At 33.9% G+C, this 19229-nt stretch overlaps 1 protein-coding gene across 27 annotated transcripts in view; it reads left to right on the top strand.

Moving 5' to 3' along the window:
* Positions 1-19229, top strand: part of SOX6 (SRY-box transcription factor 6) — a 769230-nt gene that overhangs the window by 384113 nt on the left and 365888 nt on the right. For all 27 annotated transcript variants that reach the window (XM_057299104.2, XM_057299106.2, XM_055094176.2 and 24 more), the window contains one exon: positions 12069-12309. In XM_057299104.2, coding sequence (XP_057155087.1) covers positions 12069-12309 — 241 coding nt within the window. The remainder of the gene's footprint in view (positions 1-12068; positions 12310-19229) is intronic.

The raw sequence follows: 19229 nt of genomic DNA, 5'->3' as shown, positions 1-19229 counted from the left end.
TTGTTCAAGCTCCTCATCTTGTTTTCTCTCAAGGCTGTTCTCAACACCGACTTTTGTAGTGAGGCAGCTCCAGTTTTGTCTGATATAGCTGGTGTGGTTTCTCTGGTCAGAGATGGAAGGTAGAAATTGGATCTCATATTTCTCTGGGCCTTGAAATAAACGGGCAGTGACATTCTTATTTTATTTCATAATTGTCTGTGTAAGAATATAATTAAATGTTGATCATCTAGGCTAACCAGAAATAGCATGCTAGGAAAAGCATGGATAGTTAACAACCAACAAATATTTGTTAGAAAATTACTGTATAAAAACTACAGTGAACCTCTCAGCCTTGTGTGTCAGTAGCTTTAACTACTTCCTCAACCAATTTTGTTGTCAAATTGCCCAGAATGAGAGTTAAATGGATTGGTTAGAGAATTACCTGCTCTATGTTTCTTTCTCTTTTTTAAAGTTGTTAACTAGTAATTACATATCTCAAACTCTAGAAGTACACAGAAAAGAAAAAGATAGCAAATCCTTTTACTAAGCTCTGATTAAATGAGTATTTAGAATATCTAACCAGAATATTCAAAATAAAATTCTACAGGAATGGTATAAATTAGTAAAGAATAATTCAGATAATAATTGAAAATAGTTAATAATTTATTTAATTTAGATTTCAGACACTTTTAATTCTAATAGCATCTGCCCTGGCATTAGACCAACCTGAGTTGAAATTTTGCCCTCTGTATTTACTAAGTATGACCTTAAGCAAGGTTTCATTTTTTATTGTTTTAATAAACAGTTTTGTGCCTTGGCTTTCTTATCAGTAAACAGGGATAATGACATTATTTAACTTCTAGAGTTGCTCTAAGAACTAAATGAAATAATACATGTAGCAGTGCTTAGCACAGTGCCTGCCTGGTACTTTCTAAGCATCTAGTAAAAATTATCTATGTATTTTTTCAACCATCTCTTCAACATCCATCCATCCATCCTTCCATCCATCCATCCATCCATCCATCCATCCATCCATCCATCCTTCCATCCATCCATCCTTCCATCCATCCATCCATCCATCCATCCATCCATCCATCCATCCATCCATCATCTGTCCATTGGTTCATTCATTTATCCATCTTTTTTTATGTTTCTGACAACATAAATTGATTATTTTGGGAGGCTTTCTTTGCCAGGGAATATGCAGAACTTTTAAAATATGAGATGAATTTATTGTCCAGAGTGTGTGCAAAGAGGAGACACCCCCAGAAACCAGTTTATTTTAAGTCCTTTTTCATGGCTACTTTTTTCTGGTTGAAGATAATACCCTAAATTTATTTCTGCCTATTAATTCAATAATATTTAAATAATTGGGAAGTATTTACTGAGTGTTTCTTTTCACAAAACATTGTTCTAGGTATTGTGGGAATGCAGAGAAAGCTAGGATTTTGTTCTCACCCTTGAGAAGTTTGTATTGCGGTTGGGGTTACTTAGAAAATATAATGATATTATACATTTTTAAAAGATTATGTGAGGTAATATCCATTAAGTGTTGAATGAGTGATATAAAAAGTAATTTCTCACAGATCTTATTAGAGGTGTTTAGAAGAGGGGTAGATCATAGTTACCTGGAATAGTCTCAGTTGGTTTCCTAACACTAAGAAAGGAAAGTGAGGAAAATAGGGAGAGACAGGCATAGCAAAGGCTAGGAGGCAAGAATAAGTGAAGTTTGACTGGTGAAGATAAATGTATAAAGATTGGTTGTATCTGGATGGAGGGCCTCAAGTGCCAGGGTCAGGAGTTTGGACTTTATTTTGTCATCGGGGGAGAGCCACTGATGTTTTTTGATCAGGAGAGTGGCTTGATGAAGGGAGTAGCAGTTAAGATTGATTTGGTGGAGGAGATACTAAAATAGAGAAAGTAGTTTAGGGTCTGTTGTAAGAGTTTAGGTATGAGGTGTGAAAAAGCCCTGTGCTAAGGTGATTATAAGTATGGTAAGAGAGATGAGCATAAGAAACATTAAAGAATAGCTGATGGAGCTTCATGACTGGCTGGCATTGAGAAGCAAGGAAAAAAATGAGGAGGTGGATAGAGTGTTCATGTTTTGAACCTTGATGATTCTGACAGTGGTACTCTTCTGGGTGTGGATGAATGAGGGGAGGTATTGAGGAAAATAGTGATGAATCTAGTTTTAAGGTGTTTAATATGAAATTGCAGAGCATATCTTGGTATAAATACTTAACAGTCATTTGAGGACTGTTGGATTTCTGGGCGATAAGAGAGTTTAGTGTTGGGGATATGGATATAATAATCTTATGACTTAATGAGATGCTTGATAAAAACAGTATAGAGAAATAATAATGTTTAGGTTGGCAGTATTAACATGGAGTGGTATTTTCTGTGATTATCTATTCACTTTAATTTAAAACAATAAGCTATTTGCCTATCTCTCCCTCTCTGCCTTTTCCTCCCTCTTTCCCATAGTATTGATTGTCTACGATGTGTTGTGCACTGTGCTGGGCACTGGGGATCCAGCAATGAACAAGACAGACGATCCCTGTCCTCATGAAATATACAGAATTAACTTGTTTTTTAATTAATCAAAATATTTTAATGAGTTCTCCTTTTACCCATTTACCATGAGCTTATGCTATGTAAGCATTTATCTCCCAGGGTCTGAAAGACGTTCTCTGACAAGAAGTTTCCTTTTCTTCCTCTTGTTGATACTTTTTATTTTAGTATATTGGAATAAATACTCTGTAGGAGTATAATTTCAGGAATTGATTAAATTACTCATCATCGAAGTTTAGGAAATACTGATTGCAATCCCCTTTGCCTGGGAGGTTTTTATTGTGCTGAGCTTATAAGAAGTGTCTCTTGGAAAAAATTGTATTATATTATTTGAAAGTTCTAAGAGCAAGGAAAAAGATGTTTTTCTAAAACCGTCTTATTTCTGACACCCAGACACTTCTCTTAATGATGTTAAGTTTATCTCAAATCAAAATAAAACGTGCATCTAGAGACTGGACTTCCCCTTTCTCCTGTTGCTTGCTATCCTTGTTTTCCTTCTGATTTAGCCACCGATGTTCAACCAATGTCTTCATCTCATTCTTTCCTCTACTCCTTCATAATAAAATAGAGGAATGGAGAAAGAGGAACACAATGCAAGACTGAGGAACACCAGTTGAGACAGATACCAGATGAAAGCATTATTCTAATGTCTGGATTTGTATTCTAAGATTCAAGCTCAGGAGAGCCTATGCTCTTGATGAGCCTCAATTCATTTCACTGTCACCCTGGTGTAGTCAGTGCCTCCCCCTTTTTTGCTAAACTGGTCTATTTTTGTGTTAAATGATCATAAATGATGTTATTTAGAACAGAAGTATCTTTTCTAAAATTGGAATGGAATATTAGGCATATCAGGCATTAGCTATAGGAAATATTTCAAAAATGAAATGGTTAAAATGGAAATATCAGGCATTAGCTGTAGGAAATATTGGTAAAATGGCATATCAGGCATATGGTAAAAATGGAATGTCAGGCATATCAGGCATTAGCTGTAGGAAATATTTTCTTTCTTGCTTGCTTTCCCTTCCTTCCCTTCCTTCCTTCCTTCCTTCCTTCCTTCCTTCCTTCCTTCCTTCCTTCCTTCCTTCTTCCTTCCTTCCTTCCTCCCTCCCTCCCTCCTTCTCTTTCTTCTGTTTTCTTTCCTCTTCTTATTTATTTATTTATTTTTTTGACAGAGCCTTGCTCTGTCACCCAGGCTAGAGTGCAATGGCACGCTCTTGGCTCACTGCAACCTCCCAGGTTCAAGCAATTCTCCTGCCTCAACTTCCTGCAGAACTGGGATTACAGGCGCGCACTGCCATGGGTGGCTAATTTTCATATTTTTAGTAGAGACAGGGTTTCACCTTGTTGGCCAGGCTGGTCTCAAACTCCTGACCTCAAGTGATCCACCTGCCTTAGCTTCCCAAAGTGCTGGGATTACAGGCATGAGCCACCTCACCCGGCCTAGCTGTAGGACATATTTTCTGATAAAAATGACATTATTGATGGAAAAAGCCCATATATTTAGAGTATTTGGAGAATGATTAGAGTTTTTGCTGTATTAGAAGGAATGATATAATTTGAATGTCTTAAATCTTGAGTTAGTTATGAAATAAAATCACTTCTCTAAGACAGCTTTTAAAATGCAGTTTGTTTGGAGCATTATCTATATTAATTATATTCATTTTAATTTGTATCTTAGGAATCTTTGGAGTGCGGGAGAACCATGTCAAATTTTCCGTCCTTTAATATTAATTTAGCTTCAGGTTACTGAGATCACTTTGGTAGTGAGCCAATATGGTCACCAAATTTTGATGAGAATTCTAGATGCTGAGTGTCTGAAAAACAGTTGTGGATATGTGTCCTATGCTTGGTTATTTTTCTAAACTTGTGTAGAGATATTAAATCACTTTCATGAGATGAATTTTCAACATCAAAAATATAAGCTACTTTAGAAGACGAAAACGAAGCGTACCTCTCTGTTAAAGAAAAATTAAGACAAAAGCTTTTGAAGTTGGATCCTGCCTGTCCTTTTCAACCTTCAGGAAGGTTGCTAGGCTAGAAAGACATCTCTAAAAACAAAGTTTTTATAATGGAAAATGCGCTGACATACCCTTTAATGATATAGGTTCAAATGGCAGTGATATAATTTGTAGGTCTTTGTGCTTGGAAATGTCTGGAAAGTTGTAGTGCTCTTATTAATATTTGTAGTCACTTTTTATGAATTAGTATTTCTTGTTGTTTTTCATTTTTATTTAATTTAAGATGAATAAATCTTATTATTAAATAACATGAAGATTGCATCATAGCCTTCAGGATTAAAATGCACTCCTTTTTTGGGGAAGAAGATAGATATGTTTACTCTGTTGAAAAATTTAGATTTGATTTTTTGTTTTCTTCATGGTAATTATGTTTGCACTTTGCTGATCACTAGTTGTGCATTATTACAATGGAAGGTGACAATTTGATTGTCTTCAATTGGAGAAACAAGTAATTTTATATTCACTAAGCTGTCAGGTAACACTAACTCACAGTACTAAGAGCTCCTGGCAATGCAGCTTGGCACCTATATTTAACTGCTTTGATGCTTGTGTAACCTCTGCTGAATCAGAAATACTTTGCCTGCTGGAAATGATTTTCAGGCTTGTACAATGAGGTTTTCATTAAGTAGACAAACTGAAAATGAACTGCAAAGCCATGGTTGTTTTTCTCCTCCCCTTTTACCTTCTCCCCTTTTTCCCCCTCCTCTTCCCCTCCCTTTCTACTCTCACTCCCTTCCTCCCTCCCTCTTCTTTCTCTTCTTCTTGTCTGTCTTTGAATAGGAACCTGAAATTTATACCTTATTTCATCACATGAAAGAGTGGACTTGGTAAATTGCCTTATTTAGCTAAAGAAGAACCTCAGAGGTTAGCTTCTTTATATAAATTTGTTCAGTGTTTGTGTGAATTTTCATATTTTGAAACAATCTAAAGTATCAATGTTCATTTTTCTCTTTTTTTCTGGAAATATTGAAGAGGGAAATTCGAGTTAAGGATGGAAAAGTATACAGTGACAATTTCCTACACTTTGTCTCTGAGAAGTTATTGTTCTGGTTTATGATTTTTATTAATATAATTGGATAAGATATCCTGTACTTGGGCTTCCATATTAATGGGCCAGTTTCACGCTGACAGAGAGATGTCTGTTTATTCACTTAAAAAATTGTAGTTCTCATTTTATATGAAGAGGAAATTCAAAGTGAACTTACATAAATAAATTCATTCTGCTATTATTTTAGACAGCTTTCTTTCACTCCAGCCACACAGAGGTCTTTCGTTGAGCTATAAAGTCATTGTGCTAGATTAAAATCCTCTAAGTTAGTGTATATTTATAGTAGCCATTGTTAGGTTTTACTCTTATTGTTAAGTCACTGAATTTATTTATAAAATCTGGGCCTGGCTTTCCAAGGCAAAAATTCCAAAAAGTTATTGGTAGATAAGCTGTGAGAAGACCATATTATTTATATCAAGCAAAAAGTATAGATAGAGGTTACATGAAGTCAAGTTGTTTTGATCCCAGGAAGAAACCAGATACTCAGGGACACTTAATAATTATAGGTTTTCCATAGGCAGTCAGTCAGCAGGCCAGTCATTAGGCTGGCTGCCTGTCTCTTCCAGCAGATACTAACCAATTAGACAGAGGTAGTTACGTGATGTAACATTATCAGGAGAAACAATTCATGAGTCAAAGCATTCCAAGACATATGAGCTCTAGTCCAAAGAACAGTCTTAAGCTACATAAAGTGACAGCAATATTGTCAGCTAAATATAAACTCTAGAAACACAAACTTTGATGACTTAAGAAGAATCTGTTCCAGGTAGTTCTTGTTTTGTAAGAAGCTCAGAGGGCCTTTGGAGACAATTTTGGTGCTTTGCTGTGAAAAATTGGACCCTTAGAAAAGTCAGAATCCATTAATTTAAGCACTTTCTTAGACACACTTCAAGGGCTTCAAATGTATTTCATTTACCTCATCTCCATTGATTTGACAGCTAATTCTAATCAGCGAGTTTTCTTCTAATAGTTATTGTCCTCATGTGTTACCATATCTGTTCTGAAAGTGCTGCTACAAACTCTAGAAGATAGGTTTATAACTTTCCAAGGTAATTCTGAAAACAGTTACCTTCTTTTCACCTGAATTTTCTTAATTACTTAATGGAAGAAATAGAAAAATCTGGCAGAAGCAGAGGGAAGTTTGGAGGTGGATTGGGGGAGAGGAGGTGGTGGTGTTGTATAAAGTAATACAAATAATTAGTAAGCACCTTCCGACTTTACTGGAATGAATTGAGGAATGTTTTAAAAGGAATGTCTTCATTTTAATGTCTAGAATTAGGGTGTACCATGCCATCCTCCCTTCCCCAAGATCCTTGAATGTGGAAATTAGAGATAGAAGAAGAGGGTTTTAAAATCATTCTTTGCCCTAGGCTGGGTGGACTGGTGTCCTTTGTAGAGGTTCCTGGGTATTGTGCATTTTGGCAACTAAACATATCTGTTACTCATGTTCCTTAAGATGAGAGGCACTGTGATATATTTTTGGAAAATTAGTTGTTTATTTCTCAATATCAGCTTAAGTACAGCATTATATTAACAGTGAATTATCTGACTGAAATAAGTCTACCTTGGTAGCCTGGGGCTGAGCTGCAAAAATAAATGGGAATGTTGGCCTGAAGTTTTAATTTTTTTGAATAAGTAGAACAACTCTTAAAATGTTGCTTTATGTTAAAAACAGGACTTCTTTTGAATAAATGTAACACACCTGGAAAGTGAATGCCATTTGATAATAATCATAAAAATAATGGAAATATTTTCAAAAATTCAGTTAAATATATTGCTATGATGAATTCAGTGGCTCTTTTTGATAATTATGTAAGCTTCAAATGACAGTTTTGAAAGATGGATACTTTTCAAGCTATAATTAAAAAAATGTAATTTTGAGTGATTATGCCTTATGAGAAAGTTTAAAAGTTTGAAGTTGTTTAAAAATAATCCTGACTTTAAACACATAAAAATAACTGTTTTTAAAGAATAATGTCAAATCAGAAAAGTTCTAGAAAATATGATATTCTGAGATAGAGGACTTAATGTGCACGTATCCAGCATTCTCATCATTTTATAAAGTCTTGGGCCAACTAATTTTGATTTATTGTTGCAGAACAGAAAATAAATTTACTGTCTGAGTAAGTTTGTAGTAGGCCAAACATTCAGACTTTGTACTGGTGTTTTGGAGTAAAATAATTATGACTTTTCTAGAGGTGTTCGAACTGACTTCCTAGAGAACATTCTCAGTAACTGGAGGCTTTATCTCCAGCAATCTCATTTCCAAAAGTCCTAAGCCCGAAGTTCTTCCCAATGGCCTGGCATCCTGGGAGTTCACTTGATTGTTGGGCAGAGACATTTCAAACTCAGGCAACATATGATGGGAATTTAGTTTTATGTGTCCCAAAGATATAATTCTCTTTGAAGGTTTTACTTGATAATAGTTATGCCCCAGAAAACCATCTTGTTTAACCAATGTGATAAGTTGACAATGTAGTTTTTCTCTCTGATTATAATGTACTCTGTGTAGTCAATACACTGGTACCATGTGAGTGTAATTTCCTCTTTTATTTTATCTCCAATGCACTGTATTATAAATAAACAGTTAAAAAAAACACCAAACAAATCTGTTGCATCTCCTTTTAAGATTGTACCACTGTAGACACTTGTTCTAGTAAAGTAGAATTGGGCGCATTTGATTGCATTTAAATTTTTCATGCTTCAGCAGTTTGGCTGGGAGCACAGTAAAGAAAAATCCCATGAGCGAGGATAGTTTAGAATAATAGAACTTGATTTTGTGTATTATAGCGGCAACATTTGCGCTGCTTTAGTTAGGGTTGTGTCAGCACTTCCATTATAAACCCCTGTTTTCAGGGGGTATAACTAGGGAGATTTTTTTTTTTAATACAAATTAAAAAAACAATTCATTTGAATGATTTTTAAGTTATAATAGTGCAAAAATAAAACAAAGTAAAGTCACATCGAAATTGACCATTTCCACAAGGATTTTGATTTTCTTTTACTTATTAGTTATATAAGGCAGCAGCTAAAGTAAGGTGCTGTTTTAATATGTTGGGGATGAAAATTTTTGCAATGGAAAATTACTGACTGAGCATTAAAATAAATGTAAGCATTCCACATGACATTTTAAAACACTGAAACATGGGTATATTTGATTTATGAGTTTCTAAATGAGAGTAACTATGGTACAGTGGTTATAGTAAAGGCATTACCAAAAGTCAAGTGCCATTGAAGCTTCTAGAATACAGTTTGGTTGGTTGAGTAAAATGTTTTAAAGGGGAAAGCTAAAGAAATGAATGAGATGTCATCAGGATTATTTAATAAAATATTTATGCAAAAAATCAGTGAATCAGATCTAATAATCAGCAAATCTAAAGTTTATTTAATAAACTGCATTAAAACCAATTTGTGCACATTTTATAACAAAACTCAAAACTGCCACCCAAAACAAAAATCAACAAGACCAAATGTAAAAAAAAGATGTAAACAAAAAAATCCCAACAATTCTACCAAAAGGAAATGCTCAAGGAAATACCTTGCTAAAAACAAAACCCATCTTTTTCACCACTAGCAATGCATTTGAGAACTATAATAAAGTAAAAACAAGAAATTATATGATTTGGAAAAGTATTTTTGGAACAAAAAATGTTAATTCCTTTGCTAAGGAAAGGGATTTCAAAACTGAGTGTGTTTTTCTTGATTGTTAACCATTGTTGTCCTACCTCCCCTGTCTCCTTTTCCTCTAACAATAGTGTGAACTGAGAATGAACACTCAGATTTAATATTGCTTTTTTTGGCAGCTTGTGTTTTATTTGCAACCTTGATACACATATGTATTTGTAGATGCAAAATAAAAGACAAATTGTGAGATGTTATAAATAGGTAGCATTCCGGAATGGCCACTGGAGGAATCACCAGAAGACTGTTGATGAAGTAGAGGTGAAGCCTTTCCTCACTAATTGTATTCAGCGTGTAATTTCTAAACTTCCCTCTGAATTTTGATTTTCAATTAACACTCCCCATTTGAAGATAATTTTCTATTTAATGTAATTGCAGGAAATAATTTATTGGCTGATTAAGACTGAGGACCCAGCCTTCCTTAAGAAAACATTCTAACAAACCATCCTTTAAACTCAACTCATAGATTTAGTCTATTTTTACAGCTGCAGAGTTGTATTTAATTAGGATTGTGCACTATTGTTCACTGGTGCAGTTTATAGTTGAAATTATTCTTAAGAGACTGTTTTCATTTTGAGTTTTGTCATGATTAATTTAAACTAAAGCAACAGTCATAGACATTGCTATTGGAAGGAGCCAATTCACTTTATAATAAGAGGATGTTTGTTGAGGGAACTAAAGTCACTCTAATTTTTGGATCATGACTTTCAATTGTATTTAACTATTTTAAAAAGCAGAAGTACATTCATTCTTTTGTTTTTAATGTGAATGATTATTGATATTGTCAGTATCTGAAATAGGAAATCACCCTTGTTTGTGGCAAGCTCTTGATAAACTTGCAGAACAATTGTAATTTGCCTGGTTTTACTAATAGTAGTTATGGGGCCGGTAAAGTAAGCCATACAGCAATTCTCTTATACTAAGAAGCATCCATTGGCTACCATTTTTCATAATTGTGTATATGTTTGTTAATTTGTTATTATTGATATAAATTGATCAAGAATATATCTGATTTATTGATATAGCACTCTTTAGAACATTTAATTCATTTCTTCTCAAAGAAATTATAGGCATTCTTTTGCATTCCCTTTCCCCCATTTTATTTTCTAGTATCAAATTTAATAGATACAATTTTTGTTATTTGTAGAATGATTATTATAAATTGGTATCAGCATTTTAGTATGTTTCAAAGCACTTCAAAAGCCTGTAATACTTTTATTTTGAACTGTGCATAATTAGATTAGCTGATCTTATATTAATTTTTTTCACTGTAGGATACTAAATCTGAGCCCCCTCATTAATTGTGAGAAATTTAGCATTAGCTGTTAAATCCTATGTGAAACATGGGCTGCTACATAAAAACTACTGTTTAAATTGGAATTAACTTAATTATTTTTCTTTGCACTTGATATTTCCTTCACTGCAATATTCATGAAAGCGTGTGACAGATTTGTAAATTTAACTGTTAATCTCAGATTTCTAGACCCTTTAATCAGTATTTATTTGTCTGTAGAAACAGTACTAGCAAGTTAATGATTTGCTAATTTGAAAAATGCTCATGTGGTTTCCTATGTTAACTGATTTGTGCATTTTTTAAAAAATGGTATGAAATCAATTAATGTTAAATAGCAATTAAGGTGGAGATTTTATTCCTTTCATTACACAGCAGTTTTAGAGCTAAAGATGTAATAAACTAAAAACAATGTAAAGTTTTTTTAAAAATGCTCAATTCCCTCTTCTGTTAAGTTATACACTTTCAGTGGTTTTATTTTCTAACCATTTTGCCAAGAAATTCATCTTAATAAAATGATATTCTAAACATTTTGAAATTCTATTTAATAATCATGGTTTTCTGATTTTATATGAGAGCACAGAATGGAGACGTTGTCATGTAGAGTGTAGTCGATGTTTATTTGTGGGCATATAAATGAATGTTCAGTATTGTATTTGGAGGTTTTAAATATTATGCACAGTAGGCATTTTACTATTTTCATGGTAAATGCTTCGAATCTTGTATGTACTTCCTAATATAAAATAGAGGTATAGCTATTTCAGATACTTAATTCAAATGCTACAAAATTGCCCTAAAACTAATCTATCAGCCACTCAATCAATATGTCACTTAAAAGTTAAGTTACAACAATTGACTCATTTCAAAGGTCTTTTAAAAAGCTTTAGATGGCACTAAGTAGTGTTAGGCCCAGCCCTAATAATGCAAAGTGTAAACAAAGAAGTCAGGATCAGATTTGTTTAGGACTTTAATTATGAATTATTTACTCTGCTGATTATATTTTCCTACATATCCCCCTTCTTTTGCTCCTACATAAACCATAGGAGAAAGTTGGATAATTGTGCTTTCAAATCATCTTGCAAACTGACTCATTTGCCAGTTCATTGATTCATTTTTTTCCATTGCTAACTATCACCCTAAATACTTTCAAGAAGCTTATAATCTAGTTAAGAAAACTAGGAGGAAAAATATACACATACACACCCTGTCCATTATGAAAACTTACTCTGTAAAAAAATCATTAATGGATTGTAAGAGAGAAAATATGCAGTAATTACTGGGAAGAGGTTTGCTGAGTTAAAAGCAAAGAGGGAAAGAAGGACACATAAGCCAGGAGTTCTTTTTCAGGGCTTTAGAGTGGACCACAAATATCTCTAAAGTTAAATAACTTTCCTTCTTTCCTGAACTAGCCAAATGCAAGGATTGGTTTATGTTTTGTTATTGACAGCCATTTTTAATCCATTCTGTTTTTTTTCTGCAGAAGAATGTCTTCCAAGCAAGCCACCTCTCCATTTGCCTGTGCAGCTGATGGAGAGGATGCAATGACCCAGGATTTAACCTCAAGGGAAAAGGAAGAGGGCAGTGATCAACATGTGGCCTCCCATCTGCCTCTGCACCCCATAATGCACAACAAACCTCACTCTGAGGAGCTACCAACACTTGTCAATACCATTCAACAAGATGCTGACTGGGACAGCGTTCTGTCATCTCAGCAAAGAATGGTGAGCCTTTAAAATCTGACCACTGCCACTAAATGCATTCCTTAGAATGTCCTCATTATAAATAGATATTTTAGGGAAATAGATGACCTTAGAGTTATTTTTGTGTAGATCATGAAACAACTACCAGGTACATATTACTAAGATACTAATAACTGGAAAAACTTGAAAAATGGTTTGTGATTTAGTGTATATACGTTTATTATTAGGTCAATGTGCCAGTAATATATTTTATCGATTGATTTTTGTGGGGGGATTGGTTATCTTATTCTATGAATCCATGAATTTAAGGTGTTAACTTGGTAATATCATAAAATAGGTATGAGCAAATAAAGTATGCTTATGTATTAATATTGAAAAATTTAAGCAAATAGGTCTGTGTGAATGAGGTCATATGTTGAATACACCTTCAATGAGAAAATGCAGGTATTTATCACTTTTAATGGTCATTCTTGACTTATAATAAAGCTTTTCTCACTTATGTGCTTATATATTAATTTCAAAAGGGCATGCAAACCTCGTGAGAATAAGTCAATCAGACTACAGGAGTTTTCTCAAAAAGTAGAAACCACATCAAATACATGCAGTGTATTAGCCAGCTTTCCCATGTTAAATTCCATCTCTAACCATCAGAACAGAAACCATAGTCAGTGACATTAATTATCTAGTTCAAAGCAAAAATATTCAATTTTTTTAGCATCTAGAAGAGATTAAAATGTTAATATATTTTATTAGATTAGAAGTTTTAAACCCCATTTTGCATTTCTTAATTTTTGGCTAACAAAAATTAAGTTAATGAAAATTATTTTAAGTAGGCACTGAGAAAATTTTTATTTCTTAACAAAAATAAGGTAATATTTACAATGCCTTTACTACTAATAACACATATTTAAATTCTTATTTGATGCTTAATGTCTCAGAGACTTAATTCAATAATTTATGAAGGCAGACATTTTTCTTTTTCAGATGATTTTGCAGACACAGTCAATGCTCTGAAACAGTAGGTGCGAAGCAGAGGATTGAAAGGTATTTTCTAGACTAATTTTAGTTTTGAAAGGGATCAAAATTGTACAATTTGATCCACTGGAAGATTTATTTTTCTTGAGTAGGAAGAAGGTAATAAAGCAAGTCTGTTTTTCTGATTGAACTTAAGTTGTTCATTTTAACACCTCCAAGGTGAAATAGATATCCAGTCACTGCCACTTGCGTATTGGCAAGATAATGGAGCGATGTTTCATTTTTATTTAAACAAATATTTATTGAGTACCATCTATGTGCCAAGCATTCTATTAGGTGCTGACTATATAGTGGTGAACAAAGCAGACATGATGCATGCCTTCATGGAGTTTATAGTCTGGGAGAGGGAATAGAAATTAAATAAATATATACACAAATATATAATTAAAATGTGATGTTTGCTATGTGTGAGGAGAAAGAACAGAATGCTATGTGAGAACATAATGGGGCAAACCTAATTTAGAATAGATGATTAGGAATGCCCTCACTGAGCCAAGGATGGTAAGAACTAACCAGGTAGAGTGGAACAAAGAGTAAAACTGCAGAGGGAAGAGCATGTATGAAGTATTTGAAGTGAGAAAGTTACTGCTTAATTTCAGAAAGTAAAAGATGGCCTTCATCGCTGGAGAGTTATGATGAAGGATGCAATATAGGATAAGATATAGTTGGAGAGATTGGTAGGGGCTATATCAAACAGGACCTTGGAGATAACATTATGGATGTGAGATTTGATCTAAGTTCAATGGAAAACGTTTGAAGCATTCAAAAACATTTCAAACAGATAAATTCTGGCTGTGGTATAATGAATGGATGGGAGAGAGACAAGAGTGAAAGAAGGAGGACCCACTGGGAGTCTATTTCAGAAGTCTAGGTGAGAGATGAATGGCTTGGATTAGTGTAAAGGAAGAGTGGCTAGAGAGAAAGGATGGGTTTAAGATATATTTTGGCTTTTATGCCAAATCTAGTCATAGACAAATAAAAATAACTGGACTGGAAAATATGGGTAGAAGAAGAAATAATACAGTTCAAATTTTATTTCTTTGAGAACACTATACTTATTTTTCCTAGAAAAATTTTGTTTGTATCTTGATAAGTGCCAAGTTACTTTGGTGGGTTATTATCAAACTTTTATGATCTAAAATTTTGTCTTAAAATATATATTAATAATTTTCTTACCAAATTTATATTGAATGTGGTTTATGATAGTATAAAATAGTTTAATGGTACAAATAAGTTAAATATTAATGTAAAAGAAATCATACTTGCTAGACATGTTTTCAAACTTTCACTTTCTTTTGCTATCAAACATTGCTTTCCACTGGAGCCTTTGTGTATTCCGAATGACTAGAAGCCAAAATATTTTGTTTAAACTCCCACTCTATAGTATTTCCCAGCTGTGTACTTATATGGTGTAATAAAAGGATTTAACAAATGGGAAATAGCAGCTGCATTTGGAAATTCCCTTTGTGCTTCTTTTTCACTGGATAGATTCAATATTTTGTAACAACTGTAATATCAGACCTGTAATGACTTATACTGTAAGTACCATAACACTTACAGGAAAAAAAACAATAGAAGGATTTTAAGTTTCTGGGCAGACCTGCAAACCTACATATACTGTGTGTGTGTATGTGTGAGTGTGTGTTGGAGTGGGAGGACTCTGCTAATATAAAATTTAATAAACATTTTACCTCATTCTACTTTAAAATAAATATGAAGTCAAAAACATGTTTATGAAATCAAGTAAAACTTGTAGTTTTTTAATGGATCATATTCTGTACTTAGAGTCACAAAAAATAGTTGTGAAGAAATAAAACTTAAAAGAAAATCTAAAAAATAACAATAATTTTTTTAGCACTTATACAGTTTCCATTGTTATTTACTTTCTGTAATGGTCCTCATGGCCCTCATTCATGAACTGTTAGAAACAAGCCCTAAAAGTTTCTTATCTCTTGGGTTCAGGAAGGGTTTTACTTTGAAATGTCATGACCACAGAGGAAGTTTTCTGTCAGAGAAGGTGAAGACAAAGCAAAGAAGCTCTACTAATTCCCACTTCCTGATTAGAAAAAAAATCTTTAAATGTGAAAATTCTGATTATTTTGAGGTGACACTGCAACAAAATATGAGACCACATAGGTTCAAACAAGAAAAATAATTTGTAATGGCATAAGCAAAGAAGGAGAATAGAAATTTTAGAAATAGGATTTCAAGGACCAGTTTGAGATAAAAAGTTTTAGATTCTGATTTTAATCATAATTACCTATTTATACACACCAAATTGTTGAATTATAAATTTAATGTGCTATGTTAATTAGTGAGAGCCATTTGAAGGTTGGAAAGTTAATGTAAATAAGATTCACTATCCTCTATCCACAACTGCTACCACTTTCATCATGGCACCCAGTGTGCCAATACCTTTTTTGCAGAGGAATGTTGACACTATCCACTAAAATGTGCTTTTGTTCTCATTAGGACTGACTCATTAGGCTGGAATACATTCACATTATTTTTTTCATGGAAAAATGTACAGCATATTATTATTTTTGATGTTAATAAGCATGGAGAGGAATATTTTTGTGATAATGTTTCATGACCTGTATATGATATTGTGTGTAATGATTATCTGCTAGATTGCAACTGTAGAAAGGACAGATAAACTTATATATTGTTGGTGATCTTGTCTGCAGACTACATACAATTTTTTGGTGCAAATTATGTATAGCTACTTGTATCAAACAGATAAATTGCAACGTACATGTTATTTTGAGCCTTCCCTTCCTTACTTTTTTTTCTTTTGCTTTAGAGTATAATTTAGAAAGGAGTTATTATCATCACTGGATACCTGAGTGTATAGTACCTACTAAAGTTCCAGGAACAAGGACTAACTTGTGAATAATGTAGTTAAGATCCCTGTTATCATAGAACTTAGAGTCTAGTAGTATGGCAGACAATAAAGAAGTCTTATAGAGTGAGACAATTTTAGTCAATGATAAGTACTATGAAGAAAAGTAAGAACATGTGATAGAGAATTACTGCTTTAAAAAGACTGGGGAAGTTATTTTTGAGGAGGTGACATTTGAGCTGAAATTGGAATAAAAAGAATCACTGTGCAAAGATTTGGGGAAGACACCCAGTCAGAGTGTATAATAAGTACAAAAGTCTTGTAGTTTGTATGTTTGAGAAACAGAAAACAACAGAGTGGCTGGTGAGGCAGAGAATGGTATGAAATGAAATCAGGGAGGCTGGCAGATTACAGATATTATGGAGTCTCATAGGCTACAGGGAAGTGTTTAAACTTTCTTTCAAGTGTAAGTAGAAGCCACTGGAAAATTTTAAGCAAGGGAGTAACATGATTTGATTTATGTTTTTAAAAGATCACATTGCCTGCTGTGTAGAGAGTGGACTGTGAGAGAGAACATCAGAAACAGGGACACTGATTAGGAAACCATTGCAGTAGTGCAGGTGAGAGTTTGATGATAAGCGGAAGAGTGAACAGTTAGGGAGGTTATTCATTGAAGAGTTCTCAGAGATTCTGAAGAAGACAAAATTTACACAAAGGGTGGAGACAACATTTTAAGTAATGTACATGTGGGCAGAAACATAGTCAAGAATGACAAGAAATGACATTGGTGAGACCAAGGAGAGGAGGGAAGCGAGTAGAAATGCTCTCGGCCAGAGAATGGGCCCAGGCGAGAGACAAGCTCTTTGCCTAAGAAGCAACTCTTAGTAGGTGGCTTCTGTGGTAGGCCATGGAGATGTGGGTAAGGCACCAACACTCTTATGAGATACAAAATGTGATGATTGTAAGTGGGAACTTATGTACATGTGTACACTTACACACATTCTTATATTGGTACACATTTTGGCAAAAATATACATGTGGCTTTTAACTACTAGTCTAAGTAGGTAGAAATAACCATAGTGGACTATCAGCCCCAGAATATCTGAACTTCTTATTTTAGAGACCTACTTAAATTCCTCCAGGGGAGTTTTTATCTTCTAGAAAAGTTTTAAAATAAGTTTCCACCTTAAATAAAAGATGTCAATAATGCCCTTTGTTGTAATTGAATGAAAATAATGGTAGGCATGCTGAGATATTTAATAAATAACTATTGGGGAAAACACCTTCTTGCTTGCAAACAATTTCTACTCTCTGCTTCTCTAGCTTTCAGTCTCATGAAGTTACTAATCAACTCTGGAGTGTTTTGTGTTTTTCACTTGGAGTCATAAAATTGCTGGTGTGGACTTTGTACCATTTCTGGGAATGGAGCTATTGTCATTACATGATAACAATCCAGGAATTTTTAGTGAGGATCTAATCTTCAGTCATGCTGTTGTGACAGACTTTGAGAAGATTTCTAATCTTGTTATTTTAGAGAAGATTTTAAAAACTTGAATTGTTGCCAGTTTTTTGTAAGATTTTGTCATTTAAGATAGTAGGCAGCACCAAAATGAAATTTATTTCCCCACTTTTATTGAGACTGTACTTTAGAAAGTGTAGTGAAACCCACTCGTTCACTTGGTTCTAACTAGTGTATAGTCATAGTCATAACTCCTAAGGTAAGATTTATGTACACCTTTGTGATACCTGATTGGCCTATGAAGCACTGGAAAAAAGTCCATAAACCTGTAAGGTTTAGACTTCTTGAGACATTTAGTTACTACTTCTCTCATTTTTGGATTTTGGAAATTCATTCAGTTTTAGTAAAGTTCAAGCCTAGATTTCTGTTAACAGGTGAAAATGGCCATCCTTACCTTGAATCACTGAATAGTATTTTCTAGGAAGACTCATGGGAGATTTCCCAGTTCCTGTAACTTTGAAACTATATTTGCATACGGTACTATCTCTTTTTCAACCTGTTTCAGAAATTTAATGACAGAAATTTATTTAGTATTTGAACTAAAAAATAAAACATTTTATTGCATGGAATCTGGCAAAGCTCTTGCTGTGGGTAGTGAAATAGACAGCAAATGTTGTCTAGTGTTGACACATTGATTTCCTTTATATTTTTACACCCTGATAATGTGCACTGTCCTTTAGAAAAAGTATGTATTTTTAAAAGTTCCCCAAATCTAAATTGTTTAAATTAAACAAAGGGTTACTGGTATGATACTTGGAAGTATCTCGATGTTTATGGAAATATAAATTTTTTTCATGATTCTTAATTATATAATATGCCTTTCTAAGGATAATTTTTGGAAAAATTTTCTTTCTTACCTAGCATATTATTAAAATCTTCATCAAAAGTAGAGACATTAGGCTAGGCGTGGTGGCTCATACCTGTAATCCGAGCACTTTGGGAGGCTAAGGCAGGTGGATCACTTGAGGTCAGGAGTTTGAGACCAGCTTGGCCAACATGGTGAAACCCCATCTCTACTAAAAATACAAAAATTAGCCAGACGTGGTGGTGCGTGCCTGTGGTCCCAGCTACTCAGAAGGCTGAAGCAGGAGAATCGCTTGAACCTGGGAGATGGAGGTTGCAGTGAGCCAACATTGTGCCACTGCACTCCAGCCTGGGCGACAGAGCAAGACTCCATCTCAAAAAAAAAAAAAAAAAGTAGAGACATTAACATGCTCTGGAATAGTTGGCTTTTTTCCCCCTTGGGCAAGAAGGAATCAGGTATGCATGCTGATTAACACACTCCAGTCATTAACATGTGATTATGTGGGCTGCGTATTGAGCACCTGTCAAAATATAAAAATCCAGTACTTTGCTACATCTGTGCAAAGACTTTTTGCATTTCTTTTGTATTTTGACAGATCAACGAAAATCGGACATTAGTATCTTTTTTTTTCAGTGAAGTTGTGTATTCAGAATGTCTTTAAGGAGATGTCACATGTCATGTTTATTTTTATTTTAATCATTAAGTCTGTATAAGATCCAATGACTAGGGTTTGTAGTGCA

Source organism: Pan paniscus, chromosome 9, assembly GCF_029289425.2.
Source record: "Pan paniscus chromosome 9, NHGRI_mPanPan1-v2.0_pri, whole genome shotgun sequence".
NCBI lineage: Eukaryota > Metazoa > Chordata > Mammalia > Primates > Hominidae > Pan > Pan paniscus.
The sequence above is the reverse complement of the archived record's forward strand: the minus strand, read 5'-3'. Positions and strand labels throughout refer to the sequence as shown.